The 22,423-nt window shown below is 37.4% G+C and overlaps 1 protein-coding gene across 1 annotated transcript; it reads left to right on the top strand.

Moving 5' to 3' along the window:
* Positions 1-177: 177 nt before the first annotated feature.
* On the top strand, positions 178-22,423 carry LOC139721595 (acid ceramidase-like). The gene is made up of 12 exons (XM_071632926.1): positions 178-317; positions 1,421-1,549; positions 2,435-2,521; positions 3,119-3,197; positions 3,538-3,612; positions 6,250-6,295; positions 11,473-11,617; positions 15,272-15,408; positions 17,533-17,667; positions 19,633-19,756; positions 21,198-21,254; positions 22,288-22,423. Exons 1-12 carry the CDS (start codon positions 246-248, stop codon positions 22,375-22,377), a joined length of 1,176 nt encoding a protein of 391 aa, XP_071489027.1. The 5' UTR covers positions 178-245; the 3' UTR covers positions 22,378-22,423.

Here is a 22,423-nt window from a genome sequence, read left to right as displayed (position 1 = left end):
ACCTGTTCATTTCATGAAAATTGATTGTTTCGTTTCCATTTACGCTCAAAATAGCGCCCTTCTACTTGTTCTGAGCTGACGATTTATTATTATTATGGTGAATGCCGAATGCATTACGCAATATCGGTCCAAGATCATGTGACGGGCGGTCCATCTGTCTACGTTTGGAGTGGAAGATCGAGCTGTCCTCACGCTTACTGTAACAACCAGAAACCCTACATAAATTTCGTGACGAAAAGTCCAAAATGTGGTACTTTTTAGTACTAGTTTCCCTATTTGTACTTTCTGGACCAGGTTTGGCCCAAGATCTTCCACCGGTAAGTCAGGATCTTTACATTTGAACGCATTTGTTTGAGTAATACTGTTGCGGTGGTGCTGGTCGCGGCGCAATATCTCAGTCCCATTCGTTTCGATTGGTGTATTGTTCAACACCCAGACCGACCGTGGATTGCACTTGTGTCATCAGATGTAGAATTTAGACTCTACTAGCTGTAGTAGAACCAAGTACTACTGGTCTACCACTTTTCGATTTTCATCAAATCACGTACATGAGTTTTAAACACATTAAATTATGGTGAATGATTCAGATACTTGTAAATGTTGTCATTCAGAATGTTTACACTTGGTTGAAGTTGAGTTGAATGCTTTGCAGCCTTTAAGAACAGTCACTGCACTGTGACTGAGTCAAAGAGAACGTGTGTCGACTTAAGAATGTGGTTCAAACTCACATTTACTGTGTAACAATATAGAATGAAGAAGCTATGCTTGTCTTCAGTAATGTTCCTGTCATAGAAACGTTTCGTTTAAAAAGAAGGGATCTATGGTGGTGTGTAATGTGTGTGTACATACAATGGAAATGTGAAACGAGGTTAAATTTACATATCAATGAAATTCGTTTTTTCATGATGTCAAATAATTTGTTGGTCAAGTTGCCTATCGAATAGAGCTATTTCTCACACTTGCATGGATGATTTGTCATTTCATATATCTCATACAAAATCATATATTATGCCTGCACTCATCTTCAAGTCTGAAGGATTGCCTTAGAATAACTGTTATTAGTGTTAAATGCATTTCTGCTATTTGTATATCGACACCTTTATTTGTGTATATTTTGAAAATTTTTCCATCCTCTTGCATTAATTTACAACATGGCAAACAGTTTTGTTTGTTTTTATTTATGATGCTGTAATATGGTAAACTAATTAAATAAGATACAAGTATAGCAATGCCACAGTCAGTCCCAAATGAGAACCCATGTATAAGGGAAACCTCTAACCGTTCTTATATTGACAGGTGGGTCAGATTTCTGTGTACTTTCTAACGTAATAGGCAAAGCAAGCCAAAGTGCAGCAAGCATTTTTAGCCTTGAGAGTGTAGTAACGTGCATTATCAGAATCATTATCATTGTGAATTGCAGTTCACAGAGGACTGTCGAACAGATGCCTACCCACCTCCCGTCAAGGACAAAGTCCAGACTTATGTTCTGAATTTGGACATGGCACCAGAAGACCGTTGGACGGGCCTTGTTAAGAGCAAGACTAATGAGGTACCTCTATAATTATTCTCCACTTTGACGAACATCACGAGGTGAAACTCAAGGATGACAGCTACCGTGCAATAATTGTCAACCAATCTTATCAGCAGCAGAATCTCATTTGAACTCCAGAGGCTCAAAGTCCATCCCATCAAAAGACTAAAGAGTCTCCATTGTTTGCATATTTTACAATTTTATGATCAATTTTTTGAATAGCATTTTTTTGTTGTTGATGTAGATCTATTGTGTACGTTGTTACATGATTCTTTTTCTTGATTTTTTTTTTTTTTTTTTAACAGAGGAACTTTTCATAATCAAATCCATTTTGCATTAGACTACATGATATTTTCTTGCTTGAAAGTCCTCAAATCTTCTGGCTGTTATGTGTTGAAAATGCACAAAGGGACCACATACTAGGATATCTTTTTCTGTGACCAATTAACGTGTAACTTTATACAGTATTCAGCAAGTATTCAATACAAACTTATAACAGGCATCTCACATCTATTCCCTACTTCACCAAAATGTAAAGGCTAACACCAGTGACTGGTTTCATGCATAAACAATATCTTCACTCCTCACAAATTTCAAGTCACACAAGATTTATCTAACTTGACAGTTTGTTGAGTAATGAGTACCAGGGTAGATGAACAAGAAGACAAAAGTAATAATAATAAGATTTTATGTTTTACTTTCACAACATGGCTGGTCTTCAGCAGGATAGAGGGCATCACTGCTGTGTAAATATGTATATTCTTTTAATTCTTTTCTTTCTTTCTTTTTTTTTTTGGGGGGGAGGGGGTTGATTTATATTGCACTGTTTATTGGAATATAGACTCTCTTGAAATAACTCATGTTCATGTTTCTTATCACTGGTTTATCTTCATCTTTCATGAGATGAATAACTTGATTCAAGACATAAAAGATTTGGTTGGGATCTTCATCAATGAGACGGAAGCTGTGAAATATCTGGATGAACTGATGGTGAGTGTAAAAAGAGTACATAGGAATGTTAAGATTATATTTTATGTAATTTCTTATGCCTAATTTCCTAGCAAGGATGTTAAGTACTTCCTGAAACTCTATGTTCATTGCTTGTAAAAAACATATATTTCCAAGTGTAAAAAATAATGAGAATAATAAGTAATTACAGAAGTTTATTATGGGTAGCATTGTTCTGGCCTTGAATTGTATTTGATATATAGTTGCTGTAGCTTTAGCCAGAACAAAATGAGGTAAAATAGGGATACATAAAATGTTTCAAAATTTGTTGTTGTAGTTATTTTTTGACATATACTTTTTTTTTAAAGGGAGATGAGAAATACAGTGGTATCATCTCCATGTTTGTACTGTTTAATTGCAAAATAAAAACAAACAAACAAACAATAAGCAATACATTTCATTTCTCATTCCAATGTTCGTTATGGCCACATTTGTGTCAGGTAATTAACCATGATAGCCGTGGTAAAGTTATTTAATTTCCACCAGTCCCTTAATACGTGAGAATGAGGGTCACCTACAACTACCAGTAAAGCGAATAAGTAGTTTTACATTCTCAATCTGCTCTAAATTGTTTTGCAGGCTCCTCTTGCTGATACCTTTCCATCCCCGTATGACATGGAGCTGAAGGGGATCGCCAATGCAACTGGAATTCCCCTAGGTAATGATAGATTGTCATATTGCACTAAAGTAAATTGAATAAACTAGACATGTCTGTGACATTCTGTGTACATAAATTTCATATTTGACATTTGTTTTATGCATTTATCAATTTATAAAGACTGTTTGTAACCAACCTGTTTTATAAGATTCATGTCCACATTGTCATTATGTAAACTCTGTCAACAAGAATGGATTTTGTTGGATTTTGTGTAGACTTTGACTCAAATTTAGGACTTATTCTCTCTCTTTATTGCAAAATCCATGTACAACACCATGCAAGACATGCCGGTCTTTTGTTGTATACTAGAATTAATTATTAATCTCCTTTATGATTGCAGGCCAAATTGTACTCTACAATGTTTTCTATGAGGTGTTTACTGTATGCACTTCAATAGTGGCAGAAGACAAATCAGGTATGTGTCTTTGTTTTTCATCCGTTGGTTGTTTTTCTTCCCTTTGTTGTCTTATACTGTATAAGCGGTTTCTTTCGCGTACAGAAACTTTCGCGGTTTCCATTGGTGCGGACTTTTTCGCGTGTGTTTAAATTCGCGGTCGGTAATGATTGCGTTGTACAAGCGACGAGTTCAAAACATTTTCGCGTGATGTTAAATTCGCGGTTCAACCTCAAAGCGCGAAAAGCGCGAAAATAAAACCACCGCGAAAGAAACCACTTTTACAGTACTAACAGCAGAACTCGATACTAACTTTTTTATCTGGTGGCCCATTGGGCCATAAAATCATTAGATCTGAAATATTGGTGGTCATAAAAAGAAGAGTTATGGTGCTAAATTTAAAAAGAAAAAAAGATAGCTAAAAGAAACATGTAAATTTTGAACATTGGCGATAATAAAAGTAGTGGGTATAGAAACTCATACATTGCTCAATTTTTCACTTCCTCAATTGAGTTCAGTGACTGCAGTGAGGGAATTCTGTTAGCAACAGTAACATTTGTTTGTTTTTATTCAATGCTGTCAGCAGGCCAACTTTGAGGAAATGGTGCACCTTCTTTGTGGCGGTGATAACCTGGTAGACCATTTTTTTTCTGTGTGTGCCACAAAGATTGTCAAACACAACACACAATTAGTGCTTACTGTTATAATGGTTGAGTAATGGGTTAAAACTGTAAAGGAGTGTACTCCTACATTTATGTTCACATAATTGTGGTCTGGTGTACACATGTTAATACAATATTGCATATTTCATGCAATTGATTTACATTTTTTTTTTTTTTTGGGGGGGGGGGGGGAATATAAGTCCTGACCAGTAAAGATTAGGCTTCCAACATTGACAAACACTCTCATCTTTTTTTAGCTCACCTGAGCCAAAGGCATACATGTGTGAGATATTTAAATCATTCATCTTACAGCATCAGGCATGCATGATTGCTCAAGTGAGTTACTGCGATCATTCATTGGACACCATACCAGCCTAGAACTTCCCCAAAGCTCCCCAAGTTTGCTGTAGTCTTCTGGTGAAAAAGTCTACAAGAATGTGTTGAAAGTGAACTTGCAATACTCAAGTGAGCGCAAGACCCTTGAGTTTCTTGTTCTTCACTTTGTTAGCAAATGTCTTGAATGGCTGCATAAAAGCAGAAGTGTAATATCTTTTAGTTTGTTTGTTTGTTTGTTTGTTTGTTTGTTTGTTTGTTTGTTTGGTTGGGTTTTTTTTTTTGGGGGGGGGGTTTAAGTTAAGATACTGCCAAAGTACTATTTGAGAAACTACATAAAAGTTGTTGTGGTTCTGACACTTGTTATGTATGTATACGCATTGATGTGGACCAGTAGAAATTCATGTTTCAATATTTCCTATAGCCTATTAAGCACTATTAACTACCCACCCATTATAAAATGAGTATGTTAGATTTCAGCAGGCGATCACATTAGTATTCTGTAATGAGATGTTTCTATGTCGTTAGATGATGGTCGCAACTGTCATAAAGCTTTATACTAGCACATATAATTTGAATTTGATGTCATTATTTTTATGTAATAGTGAACATAAAAATAGAGCCGTGCTATTTTTTCCTCTATAAGTTTCCCCAAACTGAAATTAGGGCTGTCACATAGTCTTCAACAAGTCACATAAGTGTTTTCAATTAAAGGGAAGAGACTTTCTAACAGTTGTTGATGGTTTTTTGTTAATGGAAAATCTTGTTTTCCCAAAGTGTGTTCCTGCAGATGTCTATTGCAGGGAAGGTAGAGAAACTGACTGTGTTATCTGTTCAAAAAAATATGCCTCTTCAGCCCTCAGAATGCTGCAGCAATATCAACAAGTTTGACATTCCCAAGTCAAGTTTGGGGGGGGGGGGGAGGGGTGGGAGAGAGCTGGCAAGGTTTGAGTTTATGCTTCTTTTCTTGACTTTCTTTCATTGAATTAATGATAAGAATAGATAAGAATTTTTGCAAAAATAAAGGGAAAAATGCCTCTTAAAGTAAGACAGAAACTTTAACCTTAGTCTTATATGTGTTGGCTGATTTAATGATCACTTGTACATTTTGCGAGACAGAGACTTTTTAGAATATTGCAACCAAAATCAACTGTGGTAGAGGCCTGTATGCCAAAAATTTTCAAGTTTTCATTCTACTTTAGAAATACTAACAATAAGTGAAAAGTTATATCAAGAGAAAGTGAGTTTCTTGACTTGATCAGCATCTGGAATGTGGTATCAAAAATGAAAATTAGCAATCATCCATGATTAAAAAAAAAAAAGAAACCAACCATTCACAGTGGAACCTCGTTATAATGAGATCAGATGTAGCAAGATACCTGATATAAATACTTTAATTTGGCAGGTCCCATTCCTTTTGCATTCTTTTGCTTTTATCCCCGATATAATGAGATATAAGAAAAAAAAATAGGTAGTTTTAGTTGTTCTAAGCAGCTTTTTTATAAAGAAGTCCCTGGTGTACCTCTGATCAATAATTTTGGTTGCATTTCAGTACCAGAAGTCGAGGTATTGGGAATATAGTATAACAGTATGTAACTTGTGTTTGTACTTCTTAAAGTTCATCAAATCTATAAAAATTCTCCTCATTTTGTTCTCTATACAGGGGATCTGTTCCAAGCAAGGAATCTGGACTTTGGACTTTTCCTTGGGTAAGGACAATAAGGTTTTCATTGTGTTTGCTTTCAAGAATTTAGATAAACTGATATGTTTACTTACACCCCTCCCCCTTCCTTGTTGTTGTTGTTGTTTTTGTGCTTCTCGTATGTCATCACTGTCAGGTCTGTTTTGAAGTAAATGCCATTCCTCGTAAAATTTTCTTTCACATGATAGTTTAGACAGTGTACTCTCTCACTGTTTATGGCATATATTCTTCCGATATAATCTTTTGCAAATGAGGACTTGTAAGACTATTTTTGTATTGAGTATTTAAATCATGTCATTGAAACCCATGGCTGTCGAAAAAGAAATTTCAAGCATTATTTCTTTTCAAAGAGTGAAATCAGTAATTTCCCAACATGGAGAAGAAATACATGTCACATGCAGGAATCTGTTGACACTTTGTTGTCCCCGCCGAACGAGTTCGAGCAGGGGACTATGAAACGGGCTCCGTACGTGTGTGTGTCCGTGTGTCCGTCCGTCCGTGTGTCCGTCCGTGTGTCCGTCCGTGTGTCCGTCCGTGTGTGCGTCCGTGTGTGATCAAAATGTTCAAAATGCTACTCCTTCGCCATTTCTAACCCGATTTTGATTCTGTTTGCTTTATATGATAGCACTACATGGGAGCTTTGAAACTTCTATACAGAATTTCAGTTGTGACCTTTGACCTTGACCTTTGACCTATATTGTACATTTTGCTTCAAAATGCTACTCCTTCGCCATTTCTAACCCGATTTTGATTCCGTTTGCTTTATATGATGGCACTAGGTGAGGGCTTCAAAACTTCTACACAGAATTTTGACCTTTGACTTCTTTGACCTTTGACCTTGATTTTTGACCTATATTGTACATTGCCTACAAAATGCTACTCCTTCGCCATTTCTAACCCGATTTTGATTCCGTTTGCTTTATGTGATGGCACTAGGTGAGGGCTTCAAAACTTCTACACAGAATTTTGACCTTTGACTTCTTTGACCTTTGACCTTGATTTTTGACCTATATTGTACATTTTGCTACAAAATGCTACTCCTTCGCCATTTCTAACCCGATTTCAATTCCGTTTGCTTTAAGTGATGGCACTAGGTGAGGGCTTCAAAACTTCTACACAGAATTTTGACCTTTGACTTCGTTGACCTTTGACCTTGATTTTTGACCTGTATTGTACATTTTGCTACCAAATGCTACTCCTTCGCCATTTCTAACCCGATTTCGATTCCGTTTGCTTTATGTGATGGCACTAGGTGAGGGCTTCAAAACTACTACACAGAATTTTGACCTTTGACTTCTTTGACCTTTGACCTTGATTTTTTTACCTATATTGTACATTGGCTACAAAATGCTACTCCTTCGCCATTTCTAACCCGATTTCGATTCCGTTTGCTTTATGTGATGGCACTAGGTGAGGGCTTCAAAACTTCTACATAGAATTTTGACCTTTGACTTCTTTGACCTTTGACCTTCATCTTTTTACCTATATTGTACATTTTGCTACTAAATGCTACTTCCGGCGGGGACATATATTACGCACCGCGTAATTTCTACTTTTCCTTGTTCATTTTGCAAATGTGAGTCAACTCATAAAATGTGCAAAAATGCATCCACAGTGAAGGATATAGTGCATGTGGTACCAGGTATTTGCTTTTCATCTCAAAAGAATAACATATGGTATATGTGTTGAGACATATAAGGAGGTTATGAAATGTGTGCAAAATTGGAACACAGTCAAATCTTATTGATGTAATTGATCCATAACTGATTAAGGAAAGAATAGCCACAGGTGAAGACTAAAAATCATTATCATGCCTTATAACAAATAAAAACATAAACATGATATTTACACAAGATTACATGGTGTAAATCAAATTAATTTCTTCCATATTGATAGCCATGGCAAATCAGGATCATGTAGGTAATACCCTCTTTGCGCCCTTGATATGGGTATGTTAGATCCATGTGCACTGCAATAATAGTTTCAAAAGAGTGACAAGAAAATATGTGCATTTGTTCCAAGAAAAAAAAAAATTAATTTTATCAATGCAGTCACACCATCTTACAACTACGTTTGGTTTTGTGGAAATGAAAAACATAGCATCCTGTAATCATAGTTTTTTACAACAGTGATATAAATAGTAATTTCTTACTGCTAATGAACATGTACCTCTTAAAAGAATATAAGTTCAAAAATTGTAACTTGAAAATAACTTAAATGTAAAAGTTCTCACTTTTGATATCATAAAAAAAGACATGACCAAGTTACCACTCAGAGCTTTAAACTTGACTTTAAGCATGTTGATAAATAAAATGTCATTGCTATAATTTGTGCATACCTAGTGATTTCTTTTGTTACACCATATTTGGCTATTGACCGATTCGGGTTCGTTGAGGGCAGCAGACAATTTGTGGCACTGGGCGCAGCCATTAGCTCAAATTTGCGGTGTCCCAGCCAACCCCCCCTCCTCTCCCCCACCCCCGCGCAACATGTTTATCGCGCACTTAGTAGCAGGAGTACGCGCACTTGTAACAAAGGTTCGCGCACTAAGCGAGCGTTCGCGCACTCAGTACGAGATGCCTATTGGCTAAAACAACCATGCATCAGTTTTTCATTCCATGCGCGTGAGAGGGGTGGGGGAGAGGGAGGGGGGGTCGGCTGGGACACCGCAGTAATGGCGCTGCCCATGCCGATACACAAACCACCTCACAGAATTGGTCAATAGAGTCACACTATGCGTCCTGCAAGAAAATATGGTACTTTAAACACTTTATATATATGTGTATGTAAATAATATACAACACTGTTCCAAACATTTCATTTTAATCCGCATATTGGCAATAATAGCAGAAGAAGGAATGACACAATAGAGAAATGCATTCATTTTCAGGGGCCTTCCCCTTTGCCAGGGATACAAATGCATTTTAATCCCTGATGAAGGGGGAGGCCCCCCAAAATGTGGAATTTTGATAAATATCAATTGGTAATAAATGTATCTCTCTATCATATATCTCTCTATCGTTCATATGTATACAAAATTACCAGTGAAAGAGGGTTGTACTTGATATCAGAATGAAACCAAAAACCTACTTCTTTCATCATTTTGTAGCCTTGTTCTGCTTAGTTCTGCCATGTACTTGCATTAAGTGCACTCAAAAGTGTCTTTTTCAATAGATTAGTTTTGAGAGCCTGTTTTCTAGTAGCTAGCTTTCAGACATTTGTCACCATTGTGTAACACTTGTACAATGAGTAGCCTCTAATATATGTGGCTTCATCAGGATAATTGCGTATGTGGCAAATAATGTGCTGAGATATGATATCATTACTTAACCCATTAAAAATCACATAATTTTTTTTAAAATTTTTTAATGGAAAAAGAGCAAATTTAGTGCAGATCCGTGTGGAGGTCTAAAGGAGACTTGCAATATCAGTACGTGATCACCTTTAACCCACTGAGTATGAGTCCCAAGTATACTCGGGCAAGCATCTTTGGGAAATGCATGTTGTAGCAGAATTAAACCGTCCTCGATGGGTTAAGTTTGCATTATGGCATCTCCTGGTATCACCTCTTCGTGAAAATTAAAAAATATAAACCATTTTTTGTACTACATCCAACTTGATGAACATGGTATGGAATTGTTCTTCATAAAGACATGTCCAGCTACGACAGAACTAAAACTAAGACAAGCTTGACATGTCTGTTTCAATTATGGCAGTTATCATTATCATATCAACCATCTGCACGTATCTGTCATCTCAGTTTAGACGGTGATTATTTTAGATATGTCTGATAAGAAATCAAAACCAAGTTGATGACTTGTGATGCATGCTTTATCATGGCATTGGCAGCAATTACATGTAACTATGTGTATCAAAATATAGTTTACAGTATATGGCAGAGCCATATTTCTCACACTGTAAAACCTGCACCAGTTGACAATATATCAACTCACGCTATAAAGAGAAATGTAATGACTGTTCATCTCTTGCCAATGCTAAAATTATCTTAAATGAAAGAAGCAAGAACTGACACATATTATTAGACTTTTTATTTCCCATGAAAGATGCAATGTACATATTGGCAGACCTTTGAACAGTCATATTTAATATGTTATTTATAGTTGAGCCATAAAGCAATGTAACATCCGTCTTGTTTGCCCATGCTCATGGGAGAACATTTTCTTATGCTCCATTATGAAACAACATACATGTATGTGTGTCAAATGGCAAATGTTACCAAATGTAAAGATGATGATAGTTGTTATATGACTTGAGGAAGCAGATTCATAAAAGTAGATGTAAGAAACAAGTCATACAATTTGTACTGTGCCAATGAGGGCAGCATGCAAAAGCTGTACCTTGTGTATGGTGGTTACATACATTATAAATGCTTACCAAGGCAACTTAAAGCTACCACAGAAATTTCAAGTCAAAACGAAGCATACTGAAGATACCCTGACTGAATATTTTGGAACAGATGATTATTATCGTTTTTTGTTCCAGCATGCTGTTGGAATTACACAGATTGTTCTTACCTCTGGTTCTGCAATACTGTTTAATGGAGGCTGTAAGTCCTTTAAAATTTCACTTCAATGGAGTATCCTGTGTCCCCCCCCCCCCTCCATTATCAGTTTTCATCTATGTAATGCTAGATTTCTTTCTGTTGGTCGCATACTCATGGTTATACCCAAATAATTACTTGTCATTTTTCATTCCACCCCCAAGAAAAAAAGGCAGATTGTTCTTACCTCAGGTTCTGGAGTATTATTCAATGGAGGCTGTGAGTCCATTGACTACATGTGGAAGTAGCATTTTTTGCCCCCCCCCCCCCCCCACCATCATCAGGTACCATCTATATATTGCTAGATTTCTTTCTGATGGTCTTGTGCTCATAGTCATTACCTATATGATTAGTTGACATTTCCCCCCCCAAAAAAAAAAATAAATAAAAAAATAAATAAATAAATAAATAAATAAATAAATAAATAAATAAATAAATAAATAGATAAATAAATATGAATAAAAATAAAAAATAAAAATGAAAATAAGAATGAAGAAAAAAACACAAGGGCAGTGATCTCTTGTCATGAACTGTTTTTGGTGAGAGCAATATGTAATTGTCTCCAGGAGATGAATTTTTCCTTTATGAGAATGTGTTTCCATTATTATATCTTCATCTATCAGGTGGGATACGAAGAACAAGACTTGGGCCCTGACAGAGAGACTGAGGCCCCTCATCACCAACGTGGACTACCAGCAGGGGGGCCAGACTGTGGCCAAAGGGGTGCACTTTGCTGGCTACGTCGGGGTCATCACAGGCATGAAACCGGTAGGTAGGGGTGACACCCCTGAGCCAAACAGCCCACTAGTCATACAGCCCATGAATTTGACACTAAGCTATCAAGGCCCACAAGACCAACACATTAAGCCCTGTGTTGTATCTGTCGAACTAATGGGCTTCATTTACCTAGTGTCGAACTCATGAGCTGTATGACTCATGGACCCGTTTTCAAACTCCTGGGCTGTATGACTCGTGGGTGTCAGTCTCGTGGGATTATCCCTGATTAACACCCGCCCTGGGATTCGGAAACGGTGCCCAAGAAATTCAGTGTTTTGCAGAAGTGTCCAAGGAAGTACATGAAGGCCTATGTTTAGCGGCTGTCCATTCTGAAACAAATTGTTGGACTTATGTCATGTTTGGTATCAAAATGGCCCATGCTAAAATTTCATCTAAATACACATCTACCGATCATGAATCATACCACTGTGGAAAAATGCTACGTAGCTGCCAGTGGTTATAACTTACTTGATTAGTCAGAGATGAGAGTACAGTGCACTCCCGTTATAACGAAATGCTCGGGACCTGCAGTTTTCTTTCGTTATAACGAAATTTCGTTATAACCGAACAAATACAATATAAAACCAAAACAAGGAAGCCGCGCATATATGATATTCTGTTTGTTGAATACTCGTCATACTCTGGAAAGCTATGTGAACAATAAAACAAATAGTTATTCTATTTTAGATTATTGTATTACAATAACACAAGTTCAACTCGGAAACTGTGCGTGACACACCAAGCGAACACACAGTGATGTGACACGTTCGCCCATGCAGAGACGCTATAAATGCTTGTTCTGAAAGCGAAAGCGATCCTCAGTTCGTTATAACAGAGCACATTTCTTTTGTTTTTCTTTGTCAGTGGTGCTCGAAAAAGACTTCGTTATAACGAATATTTCGCTATAACCGTGTTCGTTATAAGCGAATTTTGTACCATAGACTTTAATGCGATAATTTTGGGACCAGAAGTTTTACTTCGTTATAGCGAAATTTCGTTATAACCGTGTTCATTGTAACGGGAGTGCACTGTATTTGCTTGATATTTCCAGTGTTTGTCAGCTTCTGGATGACAAACACTTCAAGTTTTCAGAGGTCAGTGAATGCTCATGCCATGTACGTGGAATTGGATATCATGATAATGATTTGATACTCTGTCATGAGTAGTTGGCTACGTTTATTAACTTTCCCGTGTTTGAAAGGCATTTCAGTACCCACTATTGAAGTGAGGTTGCAAATGCCTTGCAGATTGCTTTTCTCGAGTTGTTGCATTTATTAACTCATTTGTGAGTCGATTGGGAGGCCTTGTCACTGCGCAGCTCCATTTTGCAGTTTGACCAAGGAGCAGAGATGTGAAGTTGACAGTGGTTAGTGTTGGCAGGTCCAAGCTATAAACATGTTTCAAAACGACTTTGTGTTTATCAATTCTACAAAAATGCATTTCTGGCTCACACCATTTGTGCTCGCACTTTCTTTGTGTGTTCAGAAAGGCGTTTCCTACCCGACAATCAAAACAGCTTTGTGTTTATCAACTGCCCAAAACGCCTTGAAAGTTGTTGAAAACCATAATTTCACACCAGAAGTGAGTTGATAAATGCACCCACAAACTTGTGCCATTGGAGGGGGAAAATCCTGTGAAACAGTTTCACACTTTGACCAGTCTATCAGAAAAGAAGATCACACAATTCATTCATTTACTTGAGAATGATACTGTATCAGGCTGTAGCATCCCACTATTACATAGTGCCATGTGTGGTACACTTTCTCACCACTCCTGTCATTCGTGTAGGAACTTGGTACATTGTTCCAAACGAGATATTGCATTGTATTCGGAGCCATCACGTGACTGTATAATCGATATTATATTCCACATACTAAGAATGTTGCAATAGGATTGGTCCAGAGCTGATCACGTGATGAAGCGTAGTTTTGTCCATCACATCACCTGAGAAGAAAAGTTTGTTACACTCTATGTTGATAGTCCCTTTTGTTTCGCTGATCTCCACACAGTCCACACAGTCCTAGTGCAAGATGAGTACGCGCGAAATAAAAGTGCGTTGCACTGTGGACTATCATGTGACCTAGGTCACTTGATAGTACACAGTGCAACGCACTTTCACTTTGGTGCCGCGCAGTGCGTGCAGCAAATTCATTGTTTTGTCATCTACGCGCACACATAGCCTAAGCCCTATTACGGATACCTAAAGACAGCTAAAACTGTTTCAGATGTGGAATAAAATGGGAATTTCTAGGACCCTAGATGTGGAATATAAAGCAAATAATCAACTTTTGGTTTCAGGCAATGAGGCAAACTATCACTTCCTCGGCGATCTGAATGTGTACGCTATCTTTCCTCAGCTGTGCTTCGGAAAGATAGCTACATCCAGATCACCTCGGAAGTGATAGTTTGTCCCATCACCTTCACCAACGTTGATTATTTGCTTACTCTATCATCTCAAGACTTCGGCAGAACTAAGTAGATCTGTAGGTCAAGATATTTCCTTAAGGAGCTGACATTCGAAAGTTTCTTTGTGGAGGTGATTTATGAGCGAGAAATTGTTGCATTAAAAAACCGTGAAAACACATTTAGTCATCAGAGCTAAATTGTGAGTATTATTAGTATATTGCTTTATGGCAATGGCTGGATATCATGACGGTAGAGCGTGATCACACTTGCCCGTTTTAAAACCCTTAAAAGATATCTTGCAGGGTACGAGTTGAAAGCTTTGCGCTCGTATGCTGTCACATGATAAGTCCTCTAGACACTTACCGTGGCATAATCATCTGCAGTTTGCATGGGTCCTTGAGTTGTTAAACAGAATATTAATGTAAACTGTCATCTTTCTTCTCAACAAGTAGTTTCAGTTTCTCGAGTAATAGTTACGTTTTGTATGTCGCAAGGATTTACAATGTACATCAAGGCCTATTGTCACTGTTGTCATCTTAATTCAGCAGTGTTTTAGATAGCTCAAAAAGGCAGCAACAACAATGAAGATAATGTAGGCATGACTTGTACTGTACAAAAGTGTTTGTTTGACGTCAATACAAATTAGTGTTGATTTGATTGTCCATTCAAGTAAATTTTTATCCCTTGCTTGCAAGAATAGATGTTTTCCAAATAATCTCTGTCTTTGACATCCTGGTATTCAATATTTTTCATTGGTATTGTCATGCAAGAAATGGAAACTACATACACGAAGCAAAGATTACATTTTTTTTTTACATTGAATTGCTGACAAAGCGTACCAGTCAAATAATAGTAGTCCACTATAGAGTGTTGACGGTCATCATTGTTGATCTATACCAACAGCCAACTGCGAGCCGCCTGGCATGGTTTATAAAATACAACCCATTACTCATCCAGTGGACTTCTGTTATAACAAAGTCCTTTGGGCTGGCAGTTTTCTTTTGTTATATCAAAAGTTTGTTAAACCCCCCCCCCCCCCCCCCCCCCCCCCAAAAAAAAAACAATTTAAAAAATTGAGTGGATAAAGTTGCAGCCACAATCTTTACTTCGTTGTAACCAGAATTTTGTTGTAACGGTGTTCGTTGTCATGGGAGTGCACTGTATGACTTTTACAAGGTTAAAATGAATGGTGTGCTTTACGTTATGTAATAATCTTGTGCCGCTCTTAATATCCTCCAGGGCATCTTGGGCCTCTCAATGAACGAGCGCTTTCAGCTGGACGGCGGGTTCATCGGCATCATTGAGTGGGTCCTCGGTCAGCGCGACGGTCAGTGGATGGGTTTCGTCCTCCGTGATGCCATCATCAAGGCCACAGAGTAAGAGGTTTTGAATTTATCCTGGAGGGACGGTGACACGACATTTGCTTCTGCGACAACTGCTCCAGTCTTATTTTCTCCAAGGGTTATCTTTGTGGTTAGAATTTATGTTTGGGTTAGTGTGCAGATATTTTGTGGGAGCAATTGTCTGAGGAGCTTATGTCATGAAACGGGACGGACAACTGGGTATATTATAAAAGAGGTGCTTTACGGAAGATAATGTTTTGATATTTCATAGTTTTCACCAGATGCATTATGCAAATTATGTCAGAATGCCTCCTTTCCCCAGATGAATACCGGTAGTTGAGTTAAATCTCTCAGGAAGCAAGATTTTAAAGAAAATCAGTATTTTTTTGGCATGTTTGCTCTGTCACTACCTGGTAATTTGGGCATATTGTGACTCCATTGCTGTGACAGGGATGACATCTCAATGTACTGTGTATCTGTTGAAAGAGGAGCTACATAGATATCAATCACAGTTATGATGTTTCAGAGATAGTTGATGATATTCTGTATTCTGAAGAACAGCTTTGAATTTGAAATCTGCACTGTGGCTTTCATAGAGAAAGAGCAAAATGTTGGGATATTACATACAGTTGAACCTCTCGTATCCGTACAAGTCGGGACCGGGGCTCATCTGGATAAGGAATTTGGCCGGATACGGGAGACTCAATGCTTTATACATGTGCATATACATACACAATCATGTACTGATGTAGCCCATTGTAGTACCACATGTAGTAATGTGTATACTGCAACCTTTTCATTGTTACATGTGAGAGGACTCAAGCGCATAATCTTGTGTCCATGTTCTTGCGATGATTTGGGATGTTTGGGGATGTTAAAATGTCTGACGGTAAACAATTTGGAAGGAAATTTTATGTAATGTATGTTAATCATGTTGGAAGTAATATGTAATTCATGTGTGTTTGTGTAGGAGTTCTCAAGGAGTTGGGAATCCCCCTGTCCTCCCGTAATTATTTTTAAAAAAAAATCACGGCGAGAATGCGTCCGTATAATAGAGAGATCCGGATAAAGGGAGGCCGGATAAGAGAGGTTCAACTGTATATATTATTTTTATGATACAGAGGAAATTAGTATAAGCACAAGTACATGCTACTCCCTTCAAGTAGATTAAAGGTCCTGTTTATCTTTGGGAGCAGTGATTTAAAAATGTTCAAGATATCATATTTGATGCATATGCATAGGTCTGTTGTACCACAAAACTTTCTACCATTTAAAATTTCAACGATAAAGCCTAAAATATAAAGAAATATCAGTATTTTTCTCAATAAAACATAACTGTATATGGTTTAGTCTGGAAACACTTCTTTTTTATCAACTATTATTCACATTTTACCAATACTTCATATCGATATTTTACTAATTCAAATTTTTGCAGTAGTTGTTTCTATCCCTAACTCACATTTTAGGACTATTTTAGAGCACTAATGCTGGTGTTTGATTTTTTTTTAATCTGCAAATGATAAACTATGCCTTTAAAAGTAAAGACAATGCCCATGTGATTGTAGTCTCCTTGGTCTTAATGTTCATTCCTCTCAACTCAATTGTTTACCCAAGCACTCATGTACATGTACTCAGAAACACAGAACTCATAATAGAAACTGTAATTCACAGACTAATAGTATTGATAGAGGAGATTCATAGAGACAGTAAAAACACATCATGGGCATGATTAAGACTTAAATTTAGAATTGCTTTCATATTTTTTTGGAACCAAGTATTTTCATTATGGATCATAGAAACTGTCGTGTGGGCCCAAAAATAGAGCAGGGGGTGAGTGATTCAATTCAATTCAATTCAATAGTTTCTTTATTTCCATCATCAAAAAAAAAAAAGAAAAAGCGAACATGATTCAAAGTGGTACAAGTTGTTGATTTGTCTTTCATTCGTCTGATAAGGGCATTTTTTTAAATACAATATAAAGTATATGCACGAATGATATCATAAAAAAAAGGAACAATGCAATTTGTCATGACAACAAAAATAGTAAATAACCTGAGAGGAAGGTATGATGGGGGATGATCAATGAGCAATGTGACCATCGAATGTTGATTGAAATAACGTCCCACCTGAAATAAGTGTCCCTTCTCCTCTCTTCAGCTACCACTCCACTCTCGCCTACCTAACATCCGTGAAGCTGCTCGCACCGGGCTACATCATCCTGGGAGGAAACTCAACAGGAGAGGGTGCTATCATCACCAGATCCATCGGCACCAAGGCGGATAATGTCAAACTGTAAGTTAGAGCTGAATGGATGTGTCATGAGTCCCAGCATTTTTGGAACTTCATGTGTGCTTTTTGTTGTAGTCAAGCCTTTCTGATTCTCATCTTAATAAGCCAGTTCGCAGTTCCACTTTGCGAATGAGCAGAAGAAAGGTCATTCGTACCAACAGGCATTTTGGTTTTTTAATTCACTGGGATAAGCATCTGTAATGTAATGATTATTCATGTAATCCTTATAAATGCTGCTTGCCAGCACATTCACCATCCACCTGACAGCAAAAGTGGTATTTGGCAATATCAATAGAAAGAGATTGTTAATACATTCAATGCAAACTAATGAAATGGATGCTTTTCCAAGTGTTAACTGACGGATCATTCTGGTCATCTGGTCTACGCAAGTTCATTCTTTGTTTGAACAGGATCAGTGAATTCCATAAATTGTTGCGCAAAGCTTACGCATTATGTCGCTCTAAAATGAGTGAAGTGCCCCTAACCGACTGAGAAAAAAACTAGATATATCGCTACGGCGACTGATATGCCTCCGCCATAATGCATGGTTCTCCTAATAGGTCTATAGTACAATGTCTTGACAATGTGTGATGACAGTTTCACACAATTGGCAAAATATTAAAATGACAGGTTTGCCACAAATGTGCTGAATGTTCACTTTCCTAGAACTAGGTTCAATTGGATGAATGATTAAAATGTCAGAGTGCAGGTATTTGGGGAACTGATGATTTTTACTTGACTTTTGACCCTTTTATAAGTTTATGCATTGAGTAATTTTCATGGTATTGAGAAAAAGTATAATTTCAGTATCAAATGGGAAAATAGCATTATCTAAACCTGGCCTTTGACCTTTGACCTCACAGTTCCAAAGAGAATCACTGTTAGGTTGAACATGCATAAATGTGTAAGTTTCATGATGATACCTTGAGTTACTTTTGAGATATGGAGGAAAAAGTGCAATTCAACACTTTCACTTGACCTTTGACCTTTTGACCTTTGACCTTTTGGCAAGAAACTTCCACAGAATATATATCGGGTAATGCATGCATACATCAAGTTAAAAAAAAAAAAAAACCTTCAGGCATTGCATAAATATAAGGAAAGTAGTAATATTTTGAGGAGTTGACCTTGACCTTTGACCCCCTGACCTTTGAACCATGACCCCCAACTTCCCTAGATAATCACTGCCCATTGGAACAAGCATATATACTAAGTTCCATGAAGATACCTTGAACCATTTGCGAGATATGGAGAAAAACATGAATTTTCAACCTTTTTTTTCACAAAATAATCTGTGAGCATTGACCTTTGACCTCGTGACCCTAAAATCCAAACAAAGTATTATCCTCCCAGGATATACCCTCATACTAAGTTTGATGTAAAACCACCACACGGTTCTTGAGATATCGACAAAAACAAAACGGGATGGACGGACGTACGTACGTACGGACGTACGTACGTACGGACGGACGGACGGACGACCCGAAAACATAATGCCTCCGGCCACTTCGTTGGCGGAGGCATAAAAAGGTCATTCGGACCAATGTGCCCATGAGCTAACTCCGAACTGGCTTATTGGTCTAATCCCATGTCATCTAATCCCATTTCATCTAATCCCATTGGTCTAATCTCGTGTGGTCTATTGCCATTTGGTGTAATACCATTTGGTCTAACCCCATTCGGTCTAACCTCATTTGATCTAACTCCATTTGGTCTAACCTCATTTGGTCTAACTCCATTTGGTCTATGGTCTAATAATCCCATTTGGTCTGCTCTTCACCATGTGTACTGCATTTCTGAAATACAACATGTAGGCCCTTCCCAAATTCCACCTTGATCAGCTACAACTTGCAGTGTGTAAATTACAAATGCTACATTAACAAAAAATGACGTCTTCTGCCCAAATGAATCAGCCGAAGCTCTGAAATCTTTTTTTTTTCTCTCAATTGACTAATGACTTGTGATCAGGATGAATCCGTCCAACGGGACCTGGTACCTCGTGGAGACCAACTACGACAACTGGGAGAGTCCACCGTTCTTTGACGACAGGAGGACTCCGGCCACCAAGTGTATGGACAAGATGACGCAGACGGTGAGAGAGATTGTCAAAAATTCTAAAATTCTAAAATTCTAAAATTCATTGTAAAAGTGGAATTTTGTTGATATTTTAGCATATTTCAAGCAACATGAAAAAGCAAAAAATAGAAGGGCATGAATGTCTTTCATGTCTTATTTGATATTATTTCATATTTGTAATAAATATCAATGCAGGTATATTGTTGGGATGTAACTGCTACACTAGGTAGTTATTCCTTTGTGGTTTTTCTTCACTTTTGCTACTGTATATACCATATTTTCGTGAGGTTTTTATTGTTGCAAATTTCACAAGGTCGGTGCTATTCACAAATTTAAGAACATGCAAACATATTGACTCTGAGCCTCACTTGAATGTTATGTCGATGCATACATTTCTCTGTTTACTACTGTGGATTCATCCACTCACAAAATTGTCAGGAAGTCCAGGGGGGCATTTCATGAAGGAACTTGTCGGATAGAATGTCCGACAAGTCAATTATATCTGACAAGTTCAGAGAAATCAGCCAATCAGACTAAAGAATTTCTCAAAACTTGTCGGATATGATTGACTTGTCAGATATTTTATCCGACAAGTTCTTTCATGAAATGCCCCCCTGTCATGAAAAATTACACTCACTTTTATATGGCAGATACAGTACTGGTATTCCTGTAGCACAAATGAATTTGCTGTCAAAATACAGACTAGTTACCTTTTACTGCAATAAGTGCTGCCAATATCCCTTCGCTGATTTTTAGCTGAATCTTAAACTTAGTATATTGTTATATTTTTGAGTACAGATGAAGAAAGAATGTTCATGAAAAAAAAAAAAACCTCAGAGTTTTGATTACATTAACCAAGAAAAAGTAACTTAATTTCTGTTACATATCAGAAATCAGTCATGTTTTTACCAACCATCACTGTCATGTAGCTAGGGCTGTCTTTATGAAGATTTAAGTGTCTAATTTGAGGAGAATTTGATTTTATATCATGATTTTATGAAAAGCTGTCGGAAATTTGTTCTGAGTGTCAGATTATAAATGTAGCATTTGTGCCAATTTAAGTCTGAAACAAATGCAATTTTATTGATTAAGTGGGATTGACCATACGATGAAAGTTTTGAAATTTACAATCAAATTTGAAGTCATGAATTTAAGTGTGTGGGAATGGGTACCATGAGTACTTGAAATCATTACTAAAGGGATTTCAGAATTTTTTTGTGTGTTTCATTCTGCTTTTGAAATCAAAGCTATGGACAGGTTTTGACATAAATGTGATTCTTTTGTGTTCATTTCGCTTTATTGATGGCCACTTTCATGAAAATATAAGTTGAGACAAAGAGTATGAATACATGCACACACATGAATATTCATTCGCTACTTCCTTACAAGATTTGTACTTGAAGTATACACATTTTTAATGTAAAGATCGTAATCTTTTGTTTTTCCCCACTCTTCAGAATGTTGGATTCAAAGGAATCTACAATGTGCTGTCCACCAAACCAGTCAGAAACCTGGTAAGAATCAGTCAGAAAATGCCCTTGACTTCCGTACCAATTGCCGCCCAATGTGGAATGTAGGAGATGGGTGTAGGTTTCCAGATATGTGAAGAAGTGGAGAATATGTAACTCAGTGACTGTTTATGAGACTTTAAAGATCAAGTAGCGTAGGGAAACATAAGTGATCCTATGGAATCAATCTTCAGTCACTGCCCACTGGGATACGTTAGGAAACCATGAATAGCGGCTGTCAGGCAAATATGTGCATTGAAGCATATCGTTGCTGGGGTGACAAGACCTTGTATGTGAAATGTTGGTGGAAATGACTTTTGTAGATTAATGGTCATATAATGGATGAGTGATGTGAAAGTGATGTCCTGACCAAATCCCAACTGTCTTACTCCAAAAATGAAGCCACCATGGCATGTCAAAGGAAAGGCTATCCCATTTGCTATAGTGCTGTGGCCGCCATGTTTTTTGGCTCTCCTGAACATTTGACATTTTGTAGATACGAGGTCTTGTCGCCCCAGCGACGATATGCTCATCAGTAGTGGTTGAGCTCCAGTTGAGATTCTTTGGTTGTGTGTGTACGTACACAGAGATCAGTGATAAAAGCTTTACACAATTCATTACAGTGATTCTCAAAGAGATCTAAGCCAGATCAGCCTTCCCCACTCCACAGTTCACTGTGTTTTGTTTCGTTTTGTTTTTTTTCCTATTAAATGATTACTGCATTTGTTTGTAGAATGTGGCATGTCATAGAAAGACTAATTTTAGCAAAATCTAAAGTTATTGTTGTATTTTTGTTTGTACATAATATTCTTCAAAACAAGACTTGCTGAAACAAACTGGAATTGACATTGAAATTACAGGGAGTACTTTAAACAAGCTTTAGCTACATTGTAGTATACCTTGTGTATACATGTTAAAACTAAGTACTCTTTCAGATTCTAATGTGCTTGTATGTCTTTATTTTTTTTGGTGTTCTTGTGATTGAGAAATTAGTTGTCTGAAATACTTCTCAAGTTTTCACATTTGTTTTCCTCTCAAGCTGACCACATACACAGCACTCATGCACGTCCGGGACGGAACGCTGGACACCTACATCCGTTACTGTCCTCAGCCGTGTTTCCCATGGTAATCTCGTTGTTTCCATCTTTCTTCCGGCCCCTTGGATAACATGGAAC

Source organism: Diadema antillarum, unplaced genomic scaffold (assembly GCF_040938485.1).
Source record: "Diadema antillarum isolate AM-2024a unplaced genomic scaffold, OU_Dant_1.0 scf00000146, whole genome shotgun sequence".
Classification (NCBI taxonomy): domain Eukaryota; kingdom Metazoa; phylum Echinodermata; class Echinoidea; order Diadematoida; family Diadematidae; genus Diadema; species Diadema antillarum.
This window is presented reverse-complemented; position numbering and strand designations above follow the sequence as displayed.

What these genes read in the sequence shown, in the direction of transcription:
- LOC139721595 (XM_071632926.1), top strand. Translation starts at nt 246, where the DNA reads ATGTGGTACTTTTTAGTACTAGTTTCCCTATTTGTACTTTCTGGACCA. An exon ending in GACTTTGGACTTTTCCTTGG is followed by an intron (nt 6,296 to 11,472) that starts GTAAGGACAATA and finishes TTCATCTATCAG; the next exon opens with GTGGGATACGAAGAACAAGA. An exon ending in TGGACAAGATGACGCAGACG is followed by an intron (nt 19,757 to 21,197) that starts GTGAGAGAGATT and finishes CCCACTCTTCAG; the next exon opens with AATGTTGGATTCAAAGGAAT.